At 37.2% G+C, this 27,636-nt stretch overlaps 1 protein-coding gene across 1 annotated transcript in view; it reads left to right on the forward strand.

Moving 5' to 3' along the window:
- The first annotated feature begins 2,082 nt into the window (after positions 1-2,082).
- Positions 2,083-27,636, forward strand: part of LOC149774788 (uncharacterized) — a 102,136-nt gene continuing 76,582 nt past the window's right edge. Inside the window, exons 1-5 of the mRNA XM_089944791.1 lie at positions 2,083-2,343; positions 6,316-6,819; positions 7,233-7,339; positions 9,624-9,878; positions 11,556-11,677. Coding sequence (XP_089800917.1) covers positions 2,106-2,343; positions 6,316-6,819; positions 7,233-7,339; positions 9,624-9,878; positions 11,556-11,677 — 1,226 coding nt within the window. The 5' untranslated portion in view covers positions 2,083-2,105. The remainder of the gene's footprint in view (positions 2,344-6,315; positions 6,820-7,232; positions 7,340-9,623; positions 9,879-11,555; positions 11,678-27,636) is intronic.

The raw sequence follows: 27,636 nt of genomic DNA on the forward strand, positions 1-27,636 counted from the left end.
ATAATTATTCACAACTGCTGAAGATTACTGCAAATTGTATGTTGATGTTCTTTTTGGATATAACACCATTTCTCAGCAGATGTTAGGCTTTATTTAGTAGCCAGTATAATTGGTGGAGGTAGAACATGGGGTAACCCCTGTGAGAGCCACTGCCCCACTGGAAGCTACTGGCAGCAGTCTCACATACCCACACTGGCCAACCCTGAGATTCAAACCCACACTGACAGAGTTATTATACATGTGCAAATATCACCTTGTAATAAACACGAGGTTACGATTTTGCAAAAAGCGACCAAAGACCAATTTTAAAATGGTGGATGGTGCTTGTGTTTGGATGGATGGTGTGAATTTATTTGAAGCAATATCATAAAAAGTGAGTTAAGATTTATGTACACACAAATTATGTGTGTGTGTGATTAGAATTTTTAAAGTAGCTTTAAAAAATGTTCAGTCATATCGCGACGATGTCTGCAGTGTAGCAGTTTATAGTGATGTCTAGCACTGGGGCATCATGACGCAGACATGTAGCATGATGTCCCACACAGTCACATTATCCTGACACCAGGCCAACCAGTCCTAACACTAACCTATTAATGCTGAGCGCCAAGCGAGGCAGCTGTTAGTACCATTTTTGTAAGTCTTTGGTATGACTCGGCCGGGGTTCGAACCCACGATCTCAGAGGCGGATGTTCTAAACATTAAATTTCATGAGCAACATATACTTGCAACATGTGTATGACTAAAGATTATTGTATCACATACAAGCATGATGGGGAGCCACTTGACAAAAATGCACAGAAATACTTCCAAAGTACCTGGAACACAGGACATGTCTGTTTACTCTTATAGCTGAATATTCACCCAACGTTTCTATATACCTGTATGTAAGAAATATGCAAATGTCAGCTTGAAATAACATGTCGTAAAGATTTTGCAAATGACCAAATAGAATATGAAAAATGTTTTACGGTGCATGTGTTTCAAAGCTTCCTGAGAATTTACCTGAAAAGATATCATGAAGATGAGTCCACTTTTAGATTCAGCACACTTGAATTATGCAGGAATCATTCCATTTTAATTCATTCTAAAATTCTGAACATTTCATCCCCTGTTGCTATCATTAGGTCAATGAACTTATCACATGGTTAGGTCTGGAAAGAGTCTGGAAAAGCTCTTAATTATTTTTCTAACTTTGTGGCAGGAACCCTGATATTGGAACCCTTTATTGCATCATTTGTTTGTGCATGTTAATGTAGTATCGATATAGACTTTTGTGTCTATATAACACATAATGAAGTTCAAATGACGTTATTCTTTGGAGGGAATATTTATTGAGGAAAAAAGTGTATGCACGGTTTTTAGGTTTAGGTTGCCTTATGTCTCGGTCTGGGGACCATATCTAGTCTATTGACTAGTGTAATAGAGTCCTATTCAATGGGTCATGGGGGCAAACCGAGATAACTGTCACTCGATATGATTCCCCATCGCCCCTTCAGATTATTGCTCCTTTTCAACATCAAGGTTGCGTCGAGCGCATGTGGTTACATCTGGAAGTGACAATTTGTGAAACATGATAAGGCAAGCCCCCTTCATCAGGAAGACTTGTTCAAATCTATGTCACAAGGGTTTTAAAATATTTTCATTACCATTTCTTGTATGCTCTATTTAATATTTCCGTGTTATTAATCTTTTACCATGTAATAATCTATCTAAAACAGCACCTGCCATTAAAAAAGTAATAACTGATATTTTTCTGTGATCGATTGATATCACTGAAACTACTGAAATTTAGAAAATAAAGACATAATGTTTGCTTTCTAGTTGATCAAAGGTCGACTTTCGAAGAAGTATGTGGTTCAAATAAGAAAATGATTTTATCTTTCAATTCATGGAAATTCTCTTCACCCAGTTGAACATAAATCCCTTTGATGGTATATTGTTCTTAATCTCTGCAGCATAGTTTCCATCATTTGAATCCAACAGAGTCAAGGCTGTATGCTAAACTATTAAATGTTTGCTACAGTCATGTATGTGCTGATGACCTTAACAATTCAAACAATTCTTTTATTTTAGACACTGCAGCCATCCCGATAGAAATCTTGAGAATGAATAATCGATCCATTCAACTGTTCAAAGAGGCAATGAAAGATGGGGAAGCAAGAGTCTATAACATTCGTGTAATGGTTGTGGGTCATTTGGGTGTAGGTAAGACGACACTCATCAAACGTTTACTGGAGAAGGAGGTCAACATCAACGAACGACAAAGTACAGAAGGCATTATTGTACATGTTTATTGTTGCAAAGTGTCACATGATGCATTGAAATGGACTTTAAATGAAGGAGGTAGGACAATATCATTTATTCCAACACTTTAGCGTCAAGTATGGAGATTTGTAATAATTTCTGCCTGTCACTGGGTCTATTAATTCATATCTGCTTCTAACCAGTGTTATAAAACTTCATATGTATCTTGCCCATCTGCTAATAGGAATATCACTGCTGGTTGTAATAATAGTAATATTAAGAATAATAATGACAATTATTTATTTAACAAGGGTAGTCAGTTAAAACACAAATTTATCTAGTCATCCTTTTTAAGTTTGCATGCAAGTATCTTGCTAACACAACATGTAGGAAAAAGTATTTCACGACATGTAGGTACAAGTAATTCATAACATGCAAAGAAGAAAGAATCCAGTCATAGGGAATCAGATCACAGTTGTAATATATATTCTTTACATTTGTTTCTCAGAACTGAACATTCCATTGTGTCCAAATCATAATACACCATATCTTATTCTAATGTACCCTCCAAGATGGACAGACTGAAGTTCTTGTCATTGGTTATCAAAACATTTTTTGGGGGCCCTGAGTGGCCGAGTGGTCTAAAGCGCTCTCCGTTACGGATCACTGCCATCTCACCTCTGTCTGCGTGGGTTCGAGTCTAGGATTCGGTCAATGTGGGCATGTGAGAAAGCTTGTCAGTAGTTTCTCGTGGGTCGGTGGTTCTCCTCGGGGTTTTCCCGGGTTCTTCCTCCACCATTAATACTGGCCGCCATGCATAGCCTATTGTGTGCTGAAAAATGGCGTTAAACCCCACAACAACAACAACAACAACAAAGTATATTTGGGAGGCTGGACTGTAAACAAGGCACCATACATTGGGTCATAGATTATTACGCCAACTTATGTATGGCCTACTTTAGTCAAATATTTATATTTGCATACCATATCTACTTCAGCTTTATACATGAAGTGTTTTTGAATTTCATAGTAAACAAGGTGTGTGATAGCTATCAGAAAGTGTTTAGCGCTGGTGTTCCACAGGGTGCAGATTTGACTCGAGTACTCTTGAGAAACCAAAATTAAATTTGCCATATCTAACCTAATTATAGGAATTTTTCAATGCAGTAAAAACTGCAATATAATACACGATGAGTGCTGTCTGAAAATGTATTTGAAATATAAACATTGATAACGCACTCAAGATAAAAAAATTGATGGGACCAGTAGAATGGTTTATAGCGAAAATGCATTGCAATTCAATGTTCATAACATAAAGGTGACATCGTAATACAGTTCCAGTAAGGCTATACCATACTGAAAAATGGTGCTGACATTTCTTTTGAAGACCTGAGCCATGTCTTTGAGGTGCTATATATCAATATGGTAAAATGAACTAATCTTGGGCACTTAATGGTACGTACTTTGCATCTGTCCTTATGAAAACTTGCAATACCATTTGACTTCTTGAGAGCTTTGAGACATATCCAACTCTTCCAACTTATTACAAATTTCGGGCTAGACCTGAAAAGATGTAACTTGTTTGAAATAATCTTAGTGTGTGTGTGTGTGTGTGTGATTTGGATTTTTAACGAATATTTAACAATTTTTCAGTCACATCGCTATGATGTCTGCAGTGTGGCAGTTTATAATGATGCCTAGCACTGGGGCATCATGTCTCAGACATGTAGCATGATGTCCCACCCAGTCACATTATCCTGGCACCAGACCGACAGACCTAACACTAACCTCTTAATGCTGAACGCCAAGCACGGCAGTTGTTAGTACCATTTGTTTAAGTCTTTGGTATGACTCGGCCGGGGATCAAACCCATGACCGAAGTGGACACTCTAACCACTAGGCAACCGGAGCGGTGCGCATAATCTTAGAGAGCATTAAGATTTGGCTTAATGAACTTAAAATGTGCTAGCTATGGAGAGGTCAAACTGACATTAAGGGTGCAAACATGGGAAAAATATTAAACTTGTCATAGTGACACTGCGAAATCTGAAGCATTGAACATGTATTGAAGTGATGAATTCATCCAAAGACATGAGGTTTCCAGAATTCATCCATGTGCAAGCTAAATAACTAATTAGGTATACTAGGTATCGTAAAGTTGAAGGCAATGTGGGGATGGTGAGGTTTGATCATTGGTACAAAAAATTAGCACATACAAGTATACAGGTAAGTTCAGTGGCAATGTATATGTTAAAAGATATTATTATAAGTAATTGTATTTGGGATGGAAATAACAATTTTGGATACTATAGGTACCAATATATCTTGTATCATCAACTAAATGTGAAATCCTGATTCCCAAAACTTGTAAACAAGGATGGAAATTTGTATATGTGGAACATGTACCATGTGCTTGTTAAGATAACATGTGTGAAACATAATTTAAATGATCCGTTTGAACATTTTTAGTGTATTTTAGTGTTGATTAACAATTATTAAGTTGAATAATTCATTGGAATGTGGTATATGCTGATGCTACAATACCACACTCTGTCAAAGTATTAAATTAAGCTATGTTACCATATATAGTCATATTCATAATGAAAATAATAGTTTGGGATATTGCAAGTGCATACAGCCAGATATGTACCTTACAGATCAACTATAGGTACAGTGAGTTCATATATGATATATGGAATGTGAACATCTGATCCAAAACATTCAAAAATACATGGATATTTGCTTGTGGGATATGACAGATCAGTTGAACAAAGTTAAATTCAAATAATATGTTTGAATGCTTCTTGCATAATCTTAGAATGTCAGTTAGCAGTTATTATTATTAAACAATAATGTATAAAGTAGAATAGTTCATTACAATTCCCATATCAGCTTAGGCCAAAATACCGCACTATGTCAATCAATGTCTTAACAGAACTGTACAATATAATGGAACACATTTTGTGTTCAACTTATTTCATTTTATTGTTGTATTACATCCAGTGGTACAGATACTTAATCCCTTTGAACTATATTTTTTTTAGCATTTATCATTCTCTTGTTTTAGAATAATTTATTAGACAACCGGAGTAGGTTGTACTGAAAAGTTTTCCTCTCATTAAAAACAATTTTTGAATTTTTTACAAATCGTCAGGGAATGGCTAAATTTGTAATTTATGTGCAATGTCGACGCAAAAGTGATTAAATACGCACGGAATATTCAAATTTGGTGACGTCATCAAAATGCACCCATTAACACATTAACCCTTGGAGGTTTTTGTCCTTTTCGCCTGAAATTGGAGTAGGAAACACATTTTGAAAGCTATTTCTGAATATATCCTAATACATCAACTTCCAGGTGATTTTCCAATAACCTGATGCCTACTTGTATTAGAAACATCGTTTTTCATTGGCTATTTGGCCCGTGCATGAGCAGAAAGGTAAAAGCTTTTTTTTTTAACATGGGTTAATGTGTTGAGTACCATGTGACTATGTTTATAAACAATTACTGATAGCTATACAAGCTGATATGTGTTACGCAGGTATTCACCTCATGCTAGACACATCAACTAATTGCTTTGACTCTTAATAAATAGTTTGAATAACCTAAAACCACAATGTCAAATAGAAATCTTACAAATATCCATTATTGCAGACTGTATACGGTGTAGAATACACACATACTGATAATCATTAATATCATTCCAATAAATATTATATATCAATATTTTTGTGGAAACAAATAAATTTAATGTTTTAAAATTCATTTAAGTTTTTAAAGAAACAATCATTTCTTAATTTTTAACTTCATTCTTTATATAAGGTCAATATAAACAACAAATTAAAATTTCATGTGTTAATCATTAATAATAAACTTTTAATACCAATTTAAACTTTGAAGGATATGCTACTGACAGGAATCATGTCACATTTGCCAGTTATTTTGCTGTATATTGTTTACATTTGTTTTTCAGTACAGTATTTTAATGTATGTATTCCACAAACATCGTTGTGCTTATGGGTGTTGAAGTAAGTACCTACCGATTCAGTTCAGTGCTTTATCTATTTCAGATTCAGAACAGAATTTGCGACTACAGCGTCTAGCTAAAGTCCTGAATGATCAAGTACGGAAGATGAATGTGTCTGACAAGAGAGTGGAGCAAGCTGAGATTATATCTCAAACGGAGAAAAAGGATCGTGCAGGTGACCATGCCTTCCATTTTGTTAGTCAGGACATTCAGTCTAGCTCAGAACCAGGTAAATTCCCATCAAGTCAAAACGATGAACAAGGTGTGAAACAAATGGAGTCAGCTGCTGGCAACATCTGTGATGACCCAGCAATGGAAATCTTGAAATTGTTGCATGATAAAGCTGATAAACTAAAGCAAGGAACAGATATACCTCTAACAATGGTAGACTTTGCTGGTCAGTATGCTTTTTACACGACACATCAGACTTTTCTAACGGATCGGGCAATATATCTCCTTGTTTCAGATATCAGTAAACAAGTTACAGATCCAGTGGAAGATGATTGCTATTTCGATATGGAGGGAATTAAATTATGCAAAGTCTATGGTGAGTGTATGTATAAAAGCATAAGTTTAAAGTGACTTGAAAGTATTGCCGAGATTTTGTATCATTAAGATTGGGTCTTGGAAGAAAATTTTGCCCATCTGACATTCAATAGTGCCAACATGACGTTCAACACTTAGCACTTAAAAAGGAAATGGTCTTTTCTTGGATTCCTAGAAATTCATTCTCGTCAGCAGAGCCTTGGTTCCATTATCACCAAAAATATGATAGATGTACTGTTTGGTTAGATGAATTGCTAACAATTAAATGGTACAAAATACATTTCCATTAGTTTGCCATAATTTGTGTAACAGCTTTTTATCAGTACTTTGTGAACATTTGATATCATTGCTATATGTGATGACAGTTCTTCATTCCTATAGTTATGACGTTTTTGTTTTACTTTTTTTGTTTAGAGCTTGTGGAAGTTTGGCTAAACTCCATACATTCTTGTGCACCATTCCCAGAAGCAAATACCCCTCCTGTAATTCTGGTGGGAACACATGTGGATCAGATTCAACAGGTAGGTATAGTTGTAAGTAAGACCATATAGTCATCAAGGTGTGAATGAGTTAGGTAGTACAAGATGGTAATATGTGCATTATTATTTCAATTAATTATAATTATAATAATAGATGTAGATTTCTAGCTGTACCTCCCATAGATCAGAAGAGCTTATGGGGCGGTCCATCCATTCCATAGTACACGTTCATTATGATTACGCCAGCCATAACTATTTGGAGGATGAAACTTGAGACACGCATTCATCCCATGGTTCTGTTGATCTTAAATGAAGATGGTGCTGCTCGGACATCCTTTAATGCTATCATGGTGACAATCTTGACACCCTTGATATTGCTGCACCTCCTGAATGGATGGTCATTTAAACAATGGCTCTTCACTAAAAGACATCTAATGATGTCTAGTTAGTCCTAAATGACAATGGTGCCAATCTAATACCTAGTTTGTCTACCACAGTAGCCATCTTACAAATCCTGTCATCACTTCTCCTCTTGAAAAGGATGTTATTTTGATGGAATATTTTCATCCTTACACTTCTTAGAAAATATGGTTGGTCTTAAATGAAAATATTTGATATCAGGTTGATAATATACATGACCATGACCATCCACAATGACCATCTTGTAATTCTTGTTATGGCTACTTCCCATTGACGGCTGGTAAAGTTGGTAATATACATGACCATCCACAATGGCCATCTTGTAATTGTTGTTATGGCTACGTCCCATTGATGGCTGGTAAAATTTGTAATTTACATTCATACATTCACCAAAAGATGTCTAATTCCATCTAGTTGGTCCTAAATGGAAATGGTACCTAACTATCATCACTGTTAAATACCAATGATAATGGAAACAATACCGATCAATTTTCACTGTTAAATACCAATGATAATGGAAATGGTACCGATCTATTACACTATTAAATACCAGAGATAATGGAAATGGTACCAATCTCTTATCACTGTTAAATACCAATGATAATTGAAACGGTACCGATCTATTACACTGTTAAATACCAGTGTTATTGGAAATGGTACCGATCTATTATCACTTTTAATACCAGTGATAATGGAAACGGTACCGATCTATTATCACTGTTAAATACCAATGATAATGAAAATGGTACCAATATTTTATCACTGTTAAATACCAGTGATAATGGAAATGGTACCGATCTATTACACTGTTAAATATCAGTGATAATGGAATTGGTGCCGATCTATTATCACTGGTAAATACCAATGATAATTTTTTCTTTTCTTTCGCTTATTGACTCAGAATGCGATATGGCTGTTTATTCTTTGATGTTGTGTATGCTTCCTGTCATTGTTCCTAGATCTAAAAGGGAAAAGTAAGTTGATTACCAGATAAGGGCAATAAATTTACATACGGATGCATCATCTCTATATCAAGTAACATCTTGATAATTAATAATAAAGCTAATGAAGTATTTACAATTTTAGTTAAGGGGCCCCGAGTGGCCAAGTGGTCTACAGCACTCACCGTTACGGATCATTGCCATCTCACTTCTGTCTGCGTGGGTTCGAGTCTCCGGCTCAGCCAACATGGGTATGTGAGAAAGCTCGCCGGTAGCTTCTCGTGGGTCGATGGTTTCCCGGGTTCTTCCCCCACATTAATACTGACTGCCATGTATAGCATATTTTATGCTGAAACATGGCATTAAACCCTATAACAACAACAACAACAATTTTAGTTTTACACTGAATCATAAAGCTAATCAAGTATTTACAAGGAATGGTATTAATTTTAGTGTCATCTGATGATTTACCTTCATAGACATTTGTAACTTGTATAGATGTACTTTTCAAGCCAAATATCGATAAATCCCCCTAAGGAAGTACATTATACAACATAATGAGGTACACATCTCTGTTTTACCTACATTCTGCAAACCCAGCTAATGCCAAAATGTATACTTCCCATATGAACTTGTGGCTTGGAAATATTCCATGCCAGGAAAAAGATGGCAATATAACATACATAGCATGGTGATCATTCTCATCTTGTGTGCAATAAGATGTAAAATGTGTCTAGAAATCACATGATGAAATTGATAAAGTAAAGAGGTCACTGTCTTGTGTGTGGGGCATCAAAAAGTACGACTCGGTTGTTGTAATCTTACATATCTATACCTTAAAACAGTTGGTAACACAATAAAAATCAATTGTCACGGGTTTGTATGTAAAGTCTGCATCATACCAAACCTATCCAGAGATAAACATTTGAAGGTCCTGTCCTTCAGTAATTTAATTTTGATTTTAGGATTCCAGAGAAGATGTGTGTCAACGTTACTTTCGGCAGATTCGGTATGAATATCTTGGTAACAAGCCAACCATAGTTCACCTGGCTGATGAGGACTTTGCCCTTGACAACACAGTGATTGACCAGAAGTTGGATGAGTTAAAACAAAAAATTATACAGCTTGCATCTGAGCAGCCATATTGGGGTCAGGCCATTCCAGTTAGGTGGCTCACTTTGGAAGAGCACCTGATGAGGCTTAAGGCTGCAGGTGTCAAGGTACATGTGACTTTCTTATTGCTTGTGATTTTCATGTAATCATCCAATTCAAGACTAACAAAACGAAAGTAATAAATTACTCCCTAAACTGTTGATTATGTCACCATAAAACTTGATATGTAATAATCTAGTAATCCAGATTTACGCAAATCAGAATAGTGGCCCATATGTACCCACATCATACTAGTGATCAGTGCATACACTTATCAGATTGGTGGTCCACATACACCGTTGTATTACGTCAAAAACTAAGTATATTCACTTGACCTCATGCAACCAATGAGAATCCACACAATTCTTTTTGAAACATCTATATCCCATCAGCCACTGAGAAACTTCATCATAGGCAACATTTTAAATATATTATTACATTATTATTACTAACTGTCAGCATATTTGTAAACCCCTATTTACAGATCCTAAGTAATTTTAACAGAGCCAAATTATGCAGACAATTTATAACAAAATAAATATTCTATACAATTTACAAGCATGAATAAAAGTTACGAAAATTAAATAATATATCATGCCAGAAAATATAGATATACATAAGAATATGTGTGTAGTAAGTAGTTAATGTATTTATCTTGTGCTAAACACATGGGTCATACCTGGTTAATGTACCGATAAACGGGTAGAGGGTTTATTATAAAGCACTCCTAAAATTTGCTAAAATGTTGTGGAAGTTTGAGAGGGGCTTATAATGGGAGATGTATTATACTTTCCAGATCTGAAAAGGATTTTAGTTACATTTCATTTGTGTATACTTTGTTGTGACCTCACCATGATTGGTGGGAGACCAAAACATCACATTTTGATTCTTTTTACTGAAATTAAGATAACTTATTATAAAGCAGTTACTCCTATGTGTTTTGTTTATCAGTCAATAGTAATCGTTAACAAATTACAGTGTATACTCAGTGTTCAGCCTCCAATAAATCTGTAAGTAGTAATTAAATATTTTATTTGTCTTCTCACCTACAGGTGATCCCATACAGTAGTAATTAAATGTGTTATTTGACTTCTAATCTACAGGTCATCCCATACAGTAGTAATTAAAGGTGATATTTGTCTTCTAATCTACAGGTCATCCCCATGCAGTAGTAATTAAAGGTGATATGTGACTTCTAATCTACAGGTCATCCCATACAGTAGTACTTAAATGTGTTATCTGCCTTCCTAATTCCTTATTTGCCTTCCTAATTGCCTTCCTACAGGTCATCCTATACAGTAGTAATTAAAGGTGATATGTGACTTCTAATCTACAGGTCATCCCATACAGTAGTAATTAAAGGTGATATGTGACTTCTAATCTACAGGTCATCCCCATGCAGTAGTAATTAAAGGTGATATGTGACTTCTAATCTACAGGTCATCCCATACAGTAGTAATTAAATGTGTTATTTGACTTCTATACTACAGGTCATCCCATACAGTAGTAATTAAAGGTGTTTTTTGACTTATAATCTGCAGGTCATCCGATACAGTAGTAATTAAATGTGTTATTTGACTTCTAATCTACAGGTCATCCCATACAGTAGTAATTAAATGTGTTATTTGACTTCTAATCTGCAGGTCATCCCATACAGTAGTAATTAAATGTGTTATTTGCCTAATAATCTACAGGTCATCCCATGCAATAGTAATTCAATATGCTATTTGCCTAATAATCTACAGGTCATCCCATACAGTCTGCTAGAGGACATGAACCGAAAAGAAGTTGTTAAGATTGAGTCCAGAGAGGAACTAGATCTGTTTCTCAAGTTTCAGCATGATATTGGCAACATCCTCTACTTTGGGTAAGAAACTTCATTATTCATTATTTTCATTATTTACAATTTTACTTTGGGTAAGAAACTTGTTTATTCTCCATTTCCATTAGGAATAGATTTTTAGAACTCTACTTTGGGGAAGAAACTTTTTGCTCTTCCTTTCCTTTAGGAAGACATCTTTAGAACTCTACTTTAGGTAACAAACATCATTATTCTCCATTTCCATCAGGAAAAGATTTTTAGAAAGCATTTCTTTCTTGTGCAAGTGTCACTATATATATATATATATATATATATATGTGTGTGTGTGTGTGTGTGTGTGTGTGTGTGTGTGTGTAGACTTTCAACATTTGGAATCATTAACTTTTATAAAAATAGAAACAAAGTATTCAGAGACTGATTGCTTCCCAAAAAATGATTAGTATATAGATATTGAATTCTGTATGTGTAAAAATGTAATAGAAGTTGGAACAAGTCTGAAAGTTATCCCTCTGGGTTAAAGCTAAGGTTGCCAAATTAACATGGATTTCTCTCATTACTTAATGAACCTTTGAAGATGTCTATAAGTTATTTGTCTGGATAAAATATATAGTTGCCATGTTAACATGGGATTGCTTTCATTCAGTTGATACTTTTTGAATTGCATTGCATTGCATTCGAATCAGGATTTTATAAAGTTCTGTTCATGGTCATTTTCTGTAATGAAAGTTTTCATAGGATATTATTAAGGGCCATATGCAACAGGTTGTGCTTGAATCTTTTTTTGACAAGATAATATAGCCAATCATTTCTCTCATGATCAGAGATGCCATTTTTAAACAAATCCAGCCAGTCTTTTCTTTCATGTTCATTTCCATATTTAAACTAAATTAGCCAGTCTTTTCATAGTCAGATATGCCGTTTTTAAACTAGTGTAGCCAAACTTTTATTTCACGATCACAGAAGCCTCTTTGTTTGCTAAGATGTTCTGGGAAGCAAAGATAATGCATACTCAAATTTGCAAGAAATTATTTTTCTATTTTTGTTGGTTTAAATTATTTTTCCTGGAAATTTGTTTAGCATCCCAAACCCTGACACCTGGGACACACATGACATAATTGGGTAGGCTGCATAGTGGAAAGTGGACATTTTATTAAAACAAATCTGTTTTGGCAGTGTAAAAAGGGTAGATGGCTGCAGATTAGTAACTCTTTCTTCGATCTAGCATGTAAAATAATCTCTTGCAATGTGTATTATATTCTATGTTCCAGTACTTTCAATGGAAGTTACTAGCAGGCATGTCTGCTTCTGCTAGTGACCAAATGTATGTAATCTAATCTATGCTGTAAATCTCCCATTAACAATAGTACAAATTATCAATGTAATTCATCCCATGCAACAATTTTTCCATTCTCATTAGTGTCAAGTCTGTCATGTAGCTGACAGTAACTTGACAGTTAATATCAAACAGGTAACATTCTGAAAGGCAAGATTACTGGAACCAACATTGCATTTGTTGGTTTCCATGCAATAAGTCACGTTTGCAGGATAAATTGTCAATGTACTTTACCTTATTGAAGAGGCCCAGCCCCATTGATTCTCAGCACTAGAGATCAATTGTCAAAGAGCAAAAAAGTTAATTTTAGATTCGGTATGATACGTCTTCTTTAATTCAGTTACCCATGCCAATTTTTGTAAGCATTATAATTCCATTACATGTGAGAAAAAGCTTATTTCTATTCCATTTTTGATTGATAGACCAAACTGCAAGGTCTTTGGATTTGTCATTGTATAATCATGCTTACTTAAGGTGCATACTGTCTATGGACAGTCTTTGAATGATAGACCAAACTATAAGGTCTTTGGATTTGTCACTGCATAATCATGCTTACTTCATGTGTATAGTGTATATGGACAGTCTTTGAATGATAGACCAAACTGCAAGGTCTTTGGATTTGTCATTGTAAATTCATGCTTACTTCAGGTGTATAGTGTCTATGGACAGTCTATGATTGATAAATCAAACTGCAAGGTCTTTGTATTTAAAATTGCACAATTATGATTGCTTCACAAGTCATGTGTAATGATAATGGACAGTTCTTCAATAGTACCTTTTTAAAAAGCATCTGAACAATTCTGATCATCTTTGTCCATATGTCAGTCTATCACTTGTATCATCAAGATCTTAGATGGAATAATAATGAACAAGATGGCTGCATACTATTGAGATGATAATTAACTTGTGTTCATTTATGGTGCTCTCCAATGACCTCATTACTTTACCCAACAATATGTGAGAAAGCTTGCCAGTAGCTTCTCGTGGGTCGGTGGTTCTTCCCGGGTTCTTCCTCCACCATTAATTCTGGCCGCCATGCATAGCCTATCATGTGCTGAAAAAAGGCGTTAAACCCCACAACAACAACAACTACCCAACAATATTTTCAAACCTTTCGAAACTGTATTGCTATATTAACCTTTGGAAATATATGTTGTATTTATGTATCACATTGCATTATGTTGCCTCAGTAACCAACCAATCCAACTTATTCAGGAAACAAACTTTGTTCTTTAAATACATTTCCCAAGGCCATTGCAACAAGTGTTGTTGTCTTCCACTGCCAGGAACTCTTCTGCATCTTTTGCACATGTGTTAACTGCCACTTCTACATCCTCAGGCTATGTGTTTCAGCAGTCTGCTAGGAACATATGCATTATGGCATTACTTTCGAAATTTCTCTGGTAATAAGCCAATAATTTTCAATTTTGAAATCACCTGCATATGTAACAACACAGATTTACAATAATTTGGACTTTTAAAAACACCTGCCTATGTAACAACTCAGATTTACAGCTAATTTAGTAAACAATATATGTTCATGTTAATTGCAATCTGGGGCCCCGAGTGGTCTAAAGTGCTCTCCGTTACGGATCACTGCCATCTCAACTGTCTGCGTGGGTTCGAATCTCGGATTCGGCCAAAGTGGGTATGTGATAACGCTTGCCAGTAGCTTCTCGTAGGTCGGTGGTCCTTTCCGTGGTTTTTCCAGGTTCTTCCTCCACCATTAATACTACCCACTATGTATAGCCTATTGTGTGCTGGAAAATGGCATTAAACCCCACAACAACAACAATAATAATTGCAATCTTAATAACAAAAATAAATTTTTCATTGTATAATGTTATGTAACCCTTTAGTCAAGTATCATTGAGTCCATAAATGACCTGAAATATCACCTTATGTCATTAATTTGACAATCACTTTATATCTCTTTCTTATCATCGCTGACTGACCATACAAAAGGAACACCTCTAACCACACGACTTGTGCACGATTCAGGACCATTTCTTTTCAAATAGAAAGAATTTAGTTTTTCTGCGACAATATTCCACAATTCTCAATTGAATGGAGTGTGTTGAATACATGGTGCTTGCTTCAAGGTCCAAACCACGAAATCACACCAATTCTTGCTCGCAATATATGAAGGTCCTTGCACTTGAAAAAAATAATCATGCTTCATTTTCAAGATTACATTACCATGGAGGTCTAATGTACAAACTAAATATAATTGCAGGCTTCACCCAACCCATGTATAAGCCCCCATAATATATGTGCATAATTAATTATATGATGTAATAAGATATGGAATTTGTTAGGAGGTCGGGTGGGGTGTATTGTGAAGGTAAAGCCACGCATTTCTTCTCTTTTTAATATATTTGGAAGTTAAATTAATGACGGAGAATAAAACTTTTTGAATTATTATTTAACAATTTCTTTTTTTATTTATTCATTGGAAATTAGATATTTAAATACCGCAGCAAACAAGTACAGGATATGCAGATTTGTATTTTAACTCAATTTGAGGAGATAGGAATATTAATGTATTTTTCTTCAACTGTCGCTTTGCCTTGATTGTCAAATCTAAATAACTGCAAGCATCATTTTCTGTAAAATTTGAAATTTTACAAAGATATCTGGTCCATGTATTCGATGACAATGGCGCATAATAGCATTTTCTAATAACCTGACAAAACAAATTTCATATCTTGTAAGCCCAACACTGTAATCCCCTTCACTAGTTTGAATAGTTATTCCTTTTTCCCGCTTACATTCTGCCCATGTTGTCTCAGGTGGACATAGAACACAATTAATTTTACTGTATGTTCTCTACATTTGTTTCTCAATACTGACCTTTCCACTGTGTGAGAGTCAATGCAAATCATATGTTAGTCTAAAATACCTTCAAAGATGACTTCACGGTGAAGTTCTTGTCAAAGGTTGACCTGCTCTTTTTTGAGATGCTGCACTGTCAACAGAGCAACATGTAAACAGAGCACAGATTTCACTTCCGGATCATCACTAAGGCCTTATTACTCACTTTGCACTGTCGTCGAAATACACACAGACAACAACACCTTGAGCACATATAATCAGAAATAAATAATTACCTTTACATCCCCACCAAAAAAGCATAAATAAAACTCTTCTGTCACCACCAAAATGAGAGAGGAAAAAATGTTATAAAATTAGACTAGAACTACATTCTTGGTACTGAATTGGAAGTTCTAATTGTGAACTGATTCCAGGTAAGATTTAACTTTCAGGATTTTACACCTTTCTAAAGCAATATTGTTTAAATAGTTGATTGTAACATTATATAACAAATGTCGATAAAGGTAGCCCCTGGAAGTGATGACATCGCCCCTTAGCTGATGAAAGTAATTAACTTATTGAACAGGTCTATACCTCTTAATACCTTAGGAGAAGTACTACTAACACGCAAATCCAGCCCTTTTAGGTACTACTTTTAGCTAAAGGGAGCTAAATGTTCTCTGCCAACCTATGTGAGATTGGACAAAGTGATCTCCCCTAAGGTATAAAACTTGGCGGCAAAGTCTCAGAATGTATCAGTTACTACTTCCGCTTGCGCCAAGAAGCAAACTCTCATCATGAGAGACGTCACAAAAGCCAGAATCTACGGGAAGATATAGTATTACAAGTTGGAAGATTGTTTTGCTTCTTAGGAAAGCATACTCCATCTATATGTCCTACTTTTTTCCTTTCTATCCCCAAAAAGGTCTACCTTTACAAATTGCTAACACTTTGTCGTCACACATTTAGGTACTTGCATGGGGAGCCTAAGCAACTTAACATCCAGTTTGGGCTATAATTATTTTGTACATGTAAGTCTCTAACGCTTATAAAAATTAATATACGTATTATTCCATTACGAACGTGTACATATTGATGAGCTTCTATTGCAAGGTATTCATAGATCCTAGGTGCTAACTTCAGTGTGTTTTGATTGTACAGTCAGTCTGGTCTGTGGGCCTTTTTCCATACAGGTAATTGCCTCTTAATGGATATTGTTGCACATAATTTGTGGAAATGTAGACACTTGTGTACATTTCTGTATTGCTTCTGCTCTGATCAGACAAGTACAGGTTGCATTTCTATGCACGGTCTACTCATGGTTGAATCATTTTTATCTGCATAAATAATCCATCATATTTAATGTGCACTAAGTCACTTATATGGGTAGCCTATTTGACTTCACAAGATAGGTTTGCGCTACACAGTTTACTTGTGTGCATGTTTTCATGTCCTTAAGAAACTCATAATTTATGTCTGATTCTCTCATTTCTGGTACATAGAGGTGAGATTCCTTTACCAAGGCATATTTTGTTTTGAAATGCCATGCTTTAATGGTTCTACCTGTACATGCATCCTTGACCTTTCCTACAGGTACAATTATAATTGAGATCCTCTGCTGGCAATTTTTTTCCCAGTTAACCATCATCTGATATAGCTCTGCATCCACACTGTATTCTCACATCACATGTGCAATCCCACAAGTTTTTGCATCTCCTTCTTAGAGGTGGCATTCTCATTTTATATTTCACCTGTATGTTTCATTGTTTTATTAGATATCTCTTATCAGTTTCTGGGCAATATCTTCAGATTAAGCTCTGCACCAACATTCCGTTATGAAATATGGCTACAGTTTTATCCATATTGCTCTACTTGTCTTATAGAGTAGAATGACAGGCAAAGCTCAAAAAAAAAATTACAGCTCAAGACAAATATGTCATCAGTCTCCATGCTGACATTTTCACGGTGTTCTGGCAGAAAAGGGAGAGAAATCAATTTATCTTCCAGCCACGAAGTGCCGGGCATTGCACGTTCTGAAACAGCTCCGGCACCCAAGTCACCACCACAGAACATTTTTGGTAACTATCTCTGCCTTGCCTCCACAGGGTTCAACTTGATTCCTATTACCGAAGGATGAGGGACACAGCTAACAAACAACCTAGTTCTTTCTCTCTTGCAGTCACTCGGGTAGGTTGCATGGATCAAACATCCATTACACATCCCATTCTGGTGATCATAATGATATCCTCGTGACACAGATGGCATATTTATGTTCTGAATGGCCTAGGCAATATACTAGGGACCAAACGTTAAATATTACAGGCTCAGTCACTAACAGCCTGGCTTCCAGTATATCGACTTTTGCAGACATGTGCAGGGAAGAATCTCTCAAGACACTCATTCGGCACGAATAGTACCTCAGGCCTAAACAGATGTCGCTTCACAATTTGTCTATGCTAGCCCACGAGAAGATACACTTTACTCAGCTACTCTCTCAATGTCAAAGTTTCTAATTCATGGCATTCTATGGGTTTAATTAGTGACAGTCCCCATCACTCTTTGCCAGCTATGTCACAAGCATTACAGGGATCCTTAGTCTCACCTAATGCAACCAAAATAATGTTGTTTGTTCTCCAGTGTTGTCACCTATTCTACACTATCTGATGGCATGGGAAGATTCAGCCTTCTGAGCATCCATTGAGCACGTTTCTCACCTTTAACCCCCAGAGGTTTGACTTTGTCCACCCATTCTATCAACTTGCTGGACCACAGCGTCAGCATCTGTTGATATTACGATAGGTCGGAAGAGTCTGCCTTCAATTACGTCTGCAAACTTGAAGAGGTAGAGATATTCTGATCAACCTTCATCATCAGTTCGTTGGCAGTTCTGCTTTTGCCACTCACAAGTCTTTCATTTTCAAACCTCAGCAGTTGACAGTGATATCACCTCTTTGGGGATGACAATGCCATACTCAGAGGTACGGAACATGCAGGTTTTGGTCATATGAAACACGTCCTAAGAAATAAGCAATTCTCAGAACCAGTAGTAGAGAGAATTGTTTTAGCAAGAAGGCTCTCCACTCTGAAAGCATATGAAGGCAAATGGCACGTTTGCATCCAGTGGTGCACAAATGAACACATCACACCTCTCTAGTCATCTATATTGCAAATAGCTAACTTTCTCTGGTTCTTCTTAGAGAGAAAGTTCACACTGAATATGATAGTTGACAACATTCGTTATCATGAAAGAGATTATATTGGAAAAAACAAGGACTTATCCGACCTACTCTCCAACTTTGATTGTACACGGCCGAAAACGTTCGCCTTGTGCCCAATGCGGAACCTATCTTGGGTATCAACTGGCTGCACAAGACATCTGAACCACTTTCAAGGGCATCTCAGGCAAACCTTTCTACAAGACTTACTTCTTCATGGCGGTAGCGAATGAAGGCTGAATTAGCGAAATGCGTGCCCTATCAGCAGACCCAATTACATGCAGTTCCGACATGATGAGTCAGTCTTACTTGAAACAGTGTCTTCTTTTATCACCAACCACCGTCTTCAGTCCATGTGTACTCAGACTTTCAACATGAAACCTCGCTCTCGTCTAGACATCAGCTGAAAACCACCTACAAGACCCAGTTCAGGGTATTACATGGTACCTTAATATAGCAGAGCCATTGACTCGAGGGATATAACGCCTCTTTCTACTTCTCAAGACAGGACAGGAGGATATAGCAACACAAACTATCTTGTCTTGGAAAAAGTCTCTTATTCACTCAGCATATATTGAAATAACACCAGCTCAAATGAACGTATTACGTATTTCAGCTCACAAGGTTATATCAGTTGCCACCATCCTAGCATTTGACTGGATTGTTCGCTAACCAACATTATTCAGGCTCAGGGATGAAGATCTGGGTCCACATTCTCTAGCTTTTATCTCCAAGATCTGTCATCCAGAGGGCCCAATTCCACGTGATAGAACCTATATAATACACATCCAGCCTCCCCAGTTACCTCATTAATGAGCATGCCTTCTGCTCCATTAGTAACTGACACGTTCTTAGACTTGGCCACCAAGTCTTATAGCTAAGGGAAGATCACTCTACCTGACTACCACAGGGAAGTTGTACAGACCAGTGTTCCAGACCAAAATAAACCTTCCTACGAGAACTTTCTCCGTAGAAGCCTCAGAAAGCCGAAATAAACCTTCCTACGAAAATTAATTTGCGTAAAATCCCCGCCGAGTGCAATTTTTGTGTTCATTCAGGCAAATAAAAAAGGAAGATTTTCAGGGGGGGGGGGGGGTCTGGGGATATTTTTATTGTGTTAATGCGATTTTGCATCGGAGGGCTGCTTTGGCCAATTTTACGTCACATTAAAATAATATACTTGAAAATAATATGAGTCGGAAAACTAGTACTGTTGGAGAGCCTCATTCTGCTAGATTAGCGCGAGAGCAATTAGCTGCAGTAAAGAAACTTATCCCGGCAAAACAATTATATAAGAGAAATGTCCGAGCACATGAAGATACAGAATTCGGAATTGCTGAGGTATCGTCGAAATGGCTAAAGCCAGTTACCGAAACAACCGAGCGAGTTGTATTTGGTGACATAAAAGACCCGGAGACCAGAAAACGCGGAATTTTTCCTATGTTGAAAGGTATCGAGGAACAATCACGAATATTACCGGAGCGATTAGCAATACTAGCACAACAACGCAAGCAACAACCTGCAATTGCTTATAAAATAAGTAAAGGAAAACCCGGAGTGGGAAAGCCCGGAGTAGGAAAACCCGGAGCAGGAAAAAGGAAGCTTAATATCGAGGATTTAAGAGAAAATTTCACCGATGAGGGATGGGAAATGATATCACGACCGCTCTCTACGCTGTATAGTAATATAGAAGAATTTGGTCAATTTGCGGAAAATTATTTTGATGGTCGAGGAAAATATCTGACTGATGAAGGAAAAGGAAGATACACAAACCGTAAAAATTGGTATAATATGTTATATAAAGTTTACACGGGAAAACCACAGGTGAGAGAAACGGATCCATATTACAGAAGATTTTTAGCAGCCGCAAAGGATACTCATAATTTTAATGTGCAACAAGCGAAAGAAGAAAAGCAACGAGCAAAGGAAGAAAAGCAACAAGCGAAAGAAAGAAGACAACAGGAGAAGGAAGAAAAAGCTAAAACACGGAAGGGAAAAGCAAAATTAAGAGAAGATATTCAACCACAGGAATTGGAAGAAGTTTTTCAACCACAGGAATTAGGAGCCAGACCAAAAGAAATAATTCCACCTCAGAAAAGGGAGAGAAAATCAAAAAAGAAAAAAGATCAGAGCGACCAGGAATCAATAATTCAACCAAGCGAATATAAACCACCTGTGATGGGGGTGGAGGAAAAATTTACGACTTCCTCAGTATCAATTAATCCTAATTTATCCGCTGATATTTATTTGAATAAAGATAACATGAAAATAATCAATAATGATACTGCAAGATTAATAGTCGCTTCGGATGATTCTCAGGAAAAGAGACTATTATTTTTGCAAGAACAATTTGTTAATACAGTCAGTAAGAGGGAATGGCCGGCGATAATTTATTTTGGTAGTTTGGGAAAACCGATAGATTATAACGATAATGAATATTTAAAATTTTTAAAGAATATTGATGAATACAAAAAATCAAAGGCGGCAGAAAGCCCATCACCTGAGAAGAAGGGTTTCACATTCCACCCCTCTTTATTATCGCGCCACCCGACGAACTGGAAAGGTCCCGTACTTTCACCTGAGCCAAGATGGGGTATCGTGAAAGATGAGGCTTGGCCACTTGGGTCCCCCTCCTCACCACTACAAATATATTCACCATTGACATCGTCATCGACACCGCCATCGTCATCGCCATCGCCACCTCCACAAGAACCAAAGACAGGAAGCGGATATACCATTTGCCCTGACAGCGTTGTCAACGACGTGTCTCGCCTCGAAGTATTAATCGGAGGAAAACGAGCCGGAAATAACTCTCGTGAAATAATCAACGAGGCCTCAGATATTTGTCAGCGATTATTTCGTGGTGGCATCATCAGCTCTCATATTTATAAGGAGTTCGTTGATGAACTCATCGATTAAAACAACACAATTGAAATAACATGATTATTCACAAGCATCAGCGCAGACCTAAACCGGTCCGCATAGTTAACTCTCGATTGCCTGTATATAAATATATCCACGGCAACGGATTCGGCGATATTGTCAAAAGTTTCGTTACGCGAGTAATACCTAAAATCGGACCCGCAGCCAAGCAAATCGCATCAAAAGCAATAGGAAAAATTGGCGAGACTGTCATTTCTGGTATTGGTAATTTGGCCACTAAAGGCTTCGATGCTGTCAAAAGTAAAATATTAAATTTAACGCGTAAAAAACAGCCCGTCAAATTACCTAGCACCAGCGAAATGCCACCCGAAATCGGCAAAGCCATAAACGACGCAGCAAATAAAAAAATAAACGACCTAGTACAGGAAGTTGCTAAGACAAATCTAGCGCAGGAAGTAGCAAATACAAGCTTCATTTCAGGCAGCGGTCTTCGTTTTAGATAAGAATCTTATTAATAAATGTTCGCACAAGTGTCAAATGAAGTGTTCGACATGGACGAGCCTGTAGGCAGAGACACATCCGTGCGAGATTTTCAGTATTTCTCGTATGACGCAGTTGAACCAAATACACCTAATCGCTTGGAAATTCAAGTCCACGACACAACAAGATATTTTCTTCCATCTGAGGCATATATCGAAGTTACCGGGGAAGTTATTAAAACAGATAATACCGCCTATGGAGCAGATTTTAAAGTCGGATTCGTCAATAACGGTATTATGGCATTATTCAAGAGCGCCACTTACATGATCGACGGAAGAGAGATTGAGTCAATTACTAATGATGTTGACTTAGCAACAACGATAATAGGCCTAGCTAGATACTCGGATGATTTTACTAGATCGGCTGGCCCTAGTATGATGTTCGCCAAAGATAATTCTAATAACGCTGATCATAACCAGTATACCGTCAGGAGACCGGTTGATCGCGCCGCTCCTGCTGCTCCCGCTGGTATCGAAGATATGATTATTAATACTAATCCTAATTATAATCTCGGATTTGCCACGCGAAAATCTATGCTAGAAGGAGGTCGCAGAAGATTCTCTTGTGCTATTCCTTTATCCCATATATTCGGATTTTGTAGGCATTTCAGGAAAATTATCTACGGAGCGAAACATACCGTAACATTTGTCAGAAAAGGAAATAGCGATGATGCTATCTGGCGAGAAGGTACTATTGATGCCGCTACTAATTTGCCACATGCCAATGATGCCGCGAATAATGGCGGCCAGGTAAAATTACTCAAATTTACCTTGTGGATGCCAGCGATAACCCCGTCAATAATCGAGGAAGAAAAATTATTATCATTCATGAACCAAGGCGGTAAATCAGTCATGTCATGGCTGACAACAACAACAGATTCCACAAATACCGATATTGATGGTGATTTTACCTGGCGTATTGCATCGCAGCAAGGTACCTCTGCACCTAGGCATATCTTTATTGCTTTTTTGCACACGCGAAGGTATCATCAAATGTACAGCCACATGATATTTGATAGTATCCACGCAACAAACATATCACTGAGAGTAAACGGCCAACAAGAACCATCCGAGGAAATATCAATTAATTTTGAAAATTATTCGACAGCTCGCGCGTATCATCGCTTGCTAAGTTTTATGGGTCGCGATCAAAATATCGATACCGGATTGCAAATATCGCAGCTGGATTTTAATAAATTTTATCCTATCTATTACTTTTCCCTGGAGCATCTCGATTTGGTAAAGCAATCTGTCGTTGATATCCATTTCAAAGCCAGAATTCGCACGGGAAATAATTTATATAAAGCAGTTGCGGTGATTCTCAGCGATAGAACAATGATCTTGGAGGGAATCAGCGGGAGAATGAGAATTATAGACGCTCCTGTCGAGAAAATGTGACAAAATCGAATATTTCTAAATTTAGATTAAGCGATTATTAATATGCCATACGAACACGTCAGTGTAACTCTGACCCCGGGTCAGATAAAAAAGCTCCAAACAGCAACAGCAAAGCGATGCGGTTTGAAATTAACCCTGAAAAACGATCAAATTCAGGGTGGGCCTAACAAACTATCGCTAACTAAGAGTCAACATGAACGCTTTACCAGGGCCAAATCAGCGAGTACTGGTGTTCTTGTGAGCCTTAGCATAGGAGCCATCAGAGACATGGTTAAAACAGGCGGCATTTTCCCTCTATTTGCCGCTCTTCCAGGGCTGCTAGCTGGGGCTCTTCCGGCAATTGCAAAAGCGGTAGGATTAGGCGCGCTTGGAGGTGTAGGTTCCAAATTAGCACAAAAAGTGATGGGAGGAAGATACGGTAAAAAAAAGGGAAACGGTCTTTATCTAGGACGACCCCCGTACGGATCCGGCCTAAGATTAGCACGCCATATTCGAATTTAGATTTACTTAACGAAGCAAAAAATAAAAAAATAAAATTTTTCAGAGGCGTATTTATGCGGGATCAACTACCAGAAAAACCGAACCCTACCGAGACAGGAATAATAAATCTCGACTTAAATACCGGTCCTGGCACACACTGGGTTGCCTACGCGATTAATCCTCGTGAAGTTGTTTATTTTGACTCGTACGGATTAGCTCCACCGAAAGAATTTATCAATTACGTGTCTTCGTTGAATATTCCAATTTGGTATTCGACACTTCCGACGCAGACGTTAATGGATCCACCGATATGCGGCCCAGAGTCAATTAATGTTCTTGACGCAATTTCAAAATCATCCGGTCCGTATCATAGAATCGTATTTGAATATGCCATAGATAAATATCATGGTTGATATTTACGGTAGATTTATCTACAGGAAGAAGGAAGCAGAAGTGACTGACGTCGATCTATCAAAGTTCGCAACCAGGGATGATATTAATAATCTTCTATCGCTGTCAGAAGTGGATCCTGGCGAAGTTGCTATTTTTCAGAGCCGCGAAGGAAGATTACAAACAAGCAACGTGAAAATAACTGATATAATCAAGCGGGACGAATATAACGATCGCATTAATCAATTTACTAGCCTGTCAGATTTGGTATCAAAATCCATCGCTGATATCGCCGATATTATAGCGAAGTTACCCCTGAAGGCTAATATCGCGGATGTGGAAAAAAAGGACAACGAGCTATCAGCAACGTTGCTTCTGAAGGCCGATAAAACATTATACGACGATCTTCAGGACAGATTGACAAAAAGACTTAACAGGCTAAATAACGACCTTAAAAAACTCGACGATAATTTAGCTAAATTTAGCAAAAAATTTGACGAGGACATAAAAACATCCAGCGATACTTCCTCCGCCGCAAACGAACTAGCAAAGAAAAAAGCCGATCAAGCATCGCATGACGATCTCAACGAGAGAGTAAGAAAAATCAACGAGGATATTACTAATATTCTCGCCGGTATCACCGAGATAAATACCGCGATGGGTCAGAAAAGCGATAAAACATCATACGATGATCTCAGCGAGAAAACGAAAAAAATCAACGAGGATATTACTAAAATCAACGATGAAATTAACGTGGTACGTGAATTGGCGCGTCAAAAGATCGATGTATCGTTGTACGACGGAGAAATTCGAGATTTAAACGCGAAACTTCTCGACGCAACTACAAAAGTTAACGATATTGACACAAAAATATCGTCAGCGAATCTTGGAATATTAGCGCGTATTTCGATACCAGCGAAAGTAGAAACAGAAAATATTCCTTGTCATGTACCATTTGTGATAAAAATACAGGAATTTACTTGGACACCTGAGAATAACACATTTAGCTTTTTGTTTCCGATTATTGGTGTATATCGAATATATTTTATCTCCGGGATAAGATTCAACGTAAAAACCAGAATTCGTGACTTCTATGAATTTCATCCCGGATTTTTAATTCTTCCAACATACGAAAAATACACGGAAATATTCTATCTAGAACCACCAGATAGAACCTACACAGAACCAATGCCCTTTCTTGTAATTTTCGAATATTTATCCGGAATACGCGCAATTGGTTAGATAACCTAACTAATAAATGACCGCATCGGATTACCGTTACAATCAGGCGCGTTTATGGCAGGATTCGCTAAAAAAACTTCTCGATGATTATCAGATAAAAATAAAGAAATTGCCATCGATGTTGCTGTGTACGCGGTAAGTGCAATAATCGCCGGTGCGGGAATAATCTTATCCGCGGTAACAACAATCGCGCCAATCGTAGCAACGATAATAATCTCGTCGACAACAACAATCGCTGGTGTTCTTAATATCATCGCGAAAAAAATATCCTGGTGCACGAATGAGAAATTGTCTCTATACACGAGTAAACTATCCCAGGTCAACAATGCGTATTCAAAATTATCATCGTTGCTTTCTGAGAGTCTCAACGATGGCGTTATATCCGATCTAGAATTTTCTTCGATGATAAGTATTTACTCGGAGATTGAACAAATGAATATTAATAGTAATGTCCGAACTAACTCAAATCGTGACAAACACGACACCGCCGATAACAACGCTGATATCGGCAGGCTCAACCAGGCCAGAATTTAGTATCGATTTTCCAATACCAATTAGCGTCAAGGAAATTGCGCTGTCACAGTTACGCGTCTATAACAGCTGGCCCAATGTTAGATCGAAATCATTTGGTAGATTATCATCGAACAATTCGCTTGTTTTTGCCAATAAAAACCGCCCCGATGAAACTCCCGATTGGATCGTCGTTGGCATACGAACAGGCAGTTACGAAATTGAGCAACTAGGTAAGGAATTTACCAGTAGAATATCAAATATAACCGGCGATGCTACTCCGGGAATAAAGATATCTGCACATGATCCAACGTTGTCGTCGATAATCGAAGTAAAATCGCCATATATCGTTGATATTTACCAGTCATCGATTAGGACAGTTCTAGGTTGGCCCGAAATCGCACCTCTGGAAAAACCAGAAAAACCAGATTTTATTATTCCAGGTTGGCACGAAGAAGTTCCTCCAGAACTACCGGAGCCAAAAAATCAGATTTTACCACCGACGAAGGATGGTACGGAGATATCAAACACAAGCCTCTAATCAGCAGTGCCATCAACCTCATGAATAACCACAAATTTAACCTGGTAATGTTCGCTTTTACTTTTATTAACGAAAGAATTCTCTCGTGGTTGCCTCTTCCTAAAATTCCCCCCGGTGTGAAAATCTTCGACGCTACCAATATTAGCAGGATAATAGCCCCCATAGACGGTATCTTGGTAAGAAGAACCCTCGACGAATTTATTCAAGAACATAAAATACATTTAAATTTATTGCGGGAATCCTTTCATGAATGCATCTTAAATAAATCAGGCTCATGTAGCGAAATTATCAAACGCGTGAAGATTTTAAATCAACTCGTGAATGATGTTGAATATTATCACGACATGTTCATTCGGGCGATAATCGACGATATATCAATTGCCGATTATGTTCTTCCTATTAGCAAATTCGAGTTGATCAAAAATTCAGGAGAAAAACAAAAATTCATGAGAGTATTTGAATTAACCGAGGAAAAGCTACCAAATTTCAAATTTCCCAATTATGATGTTGATGAAATGAGAAAATCCGTCACTGATACCATCGATGATTTATTTCCGAAGTTACATGCCGCGTGGACTAAAAAAATACAATCAGAATCGATTCTCAAACATAATAATGATCCTGCCGGGGATGGGCGGCATATCTCGCCAGGTATCGTT

The sequence above is a fragment of the Sinohyriopsis cumingii genome, unplaced genomic scaffold (assembly GCF_028554795.1).
Source record: "Sinohyriopsis cumingii isolate HCF-2022 unplaced genomic scaffold, ASM2855479v2 utg000160l, whole genome shotgun sequence".
NCBI classification, from domain to species: Eukaryota; Metazoa; Mollusca; class Bivalvia; order Unionida; family Unionidae; genus Sinohyriopsis; species Sinohyriopsis cumingii.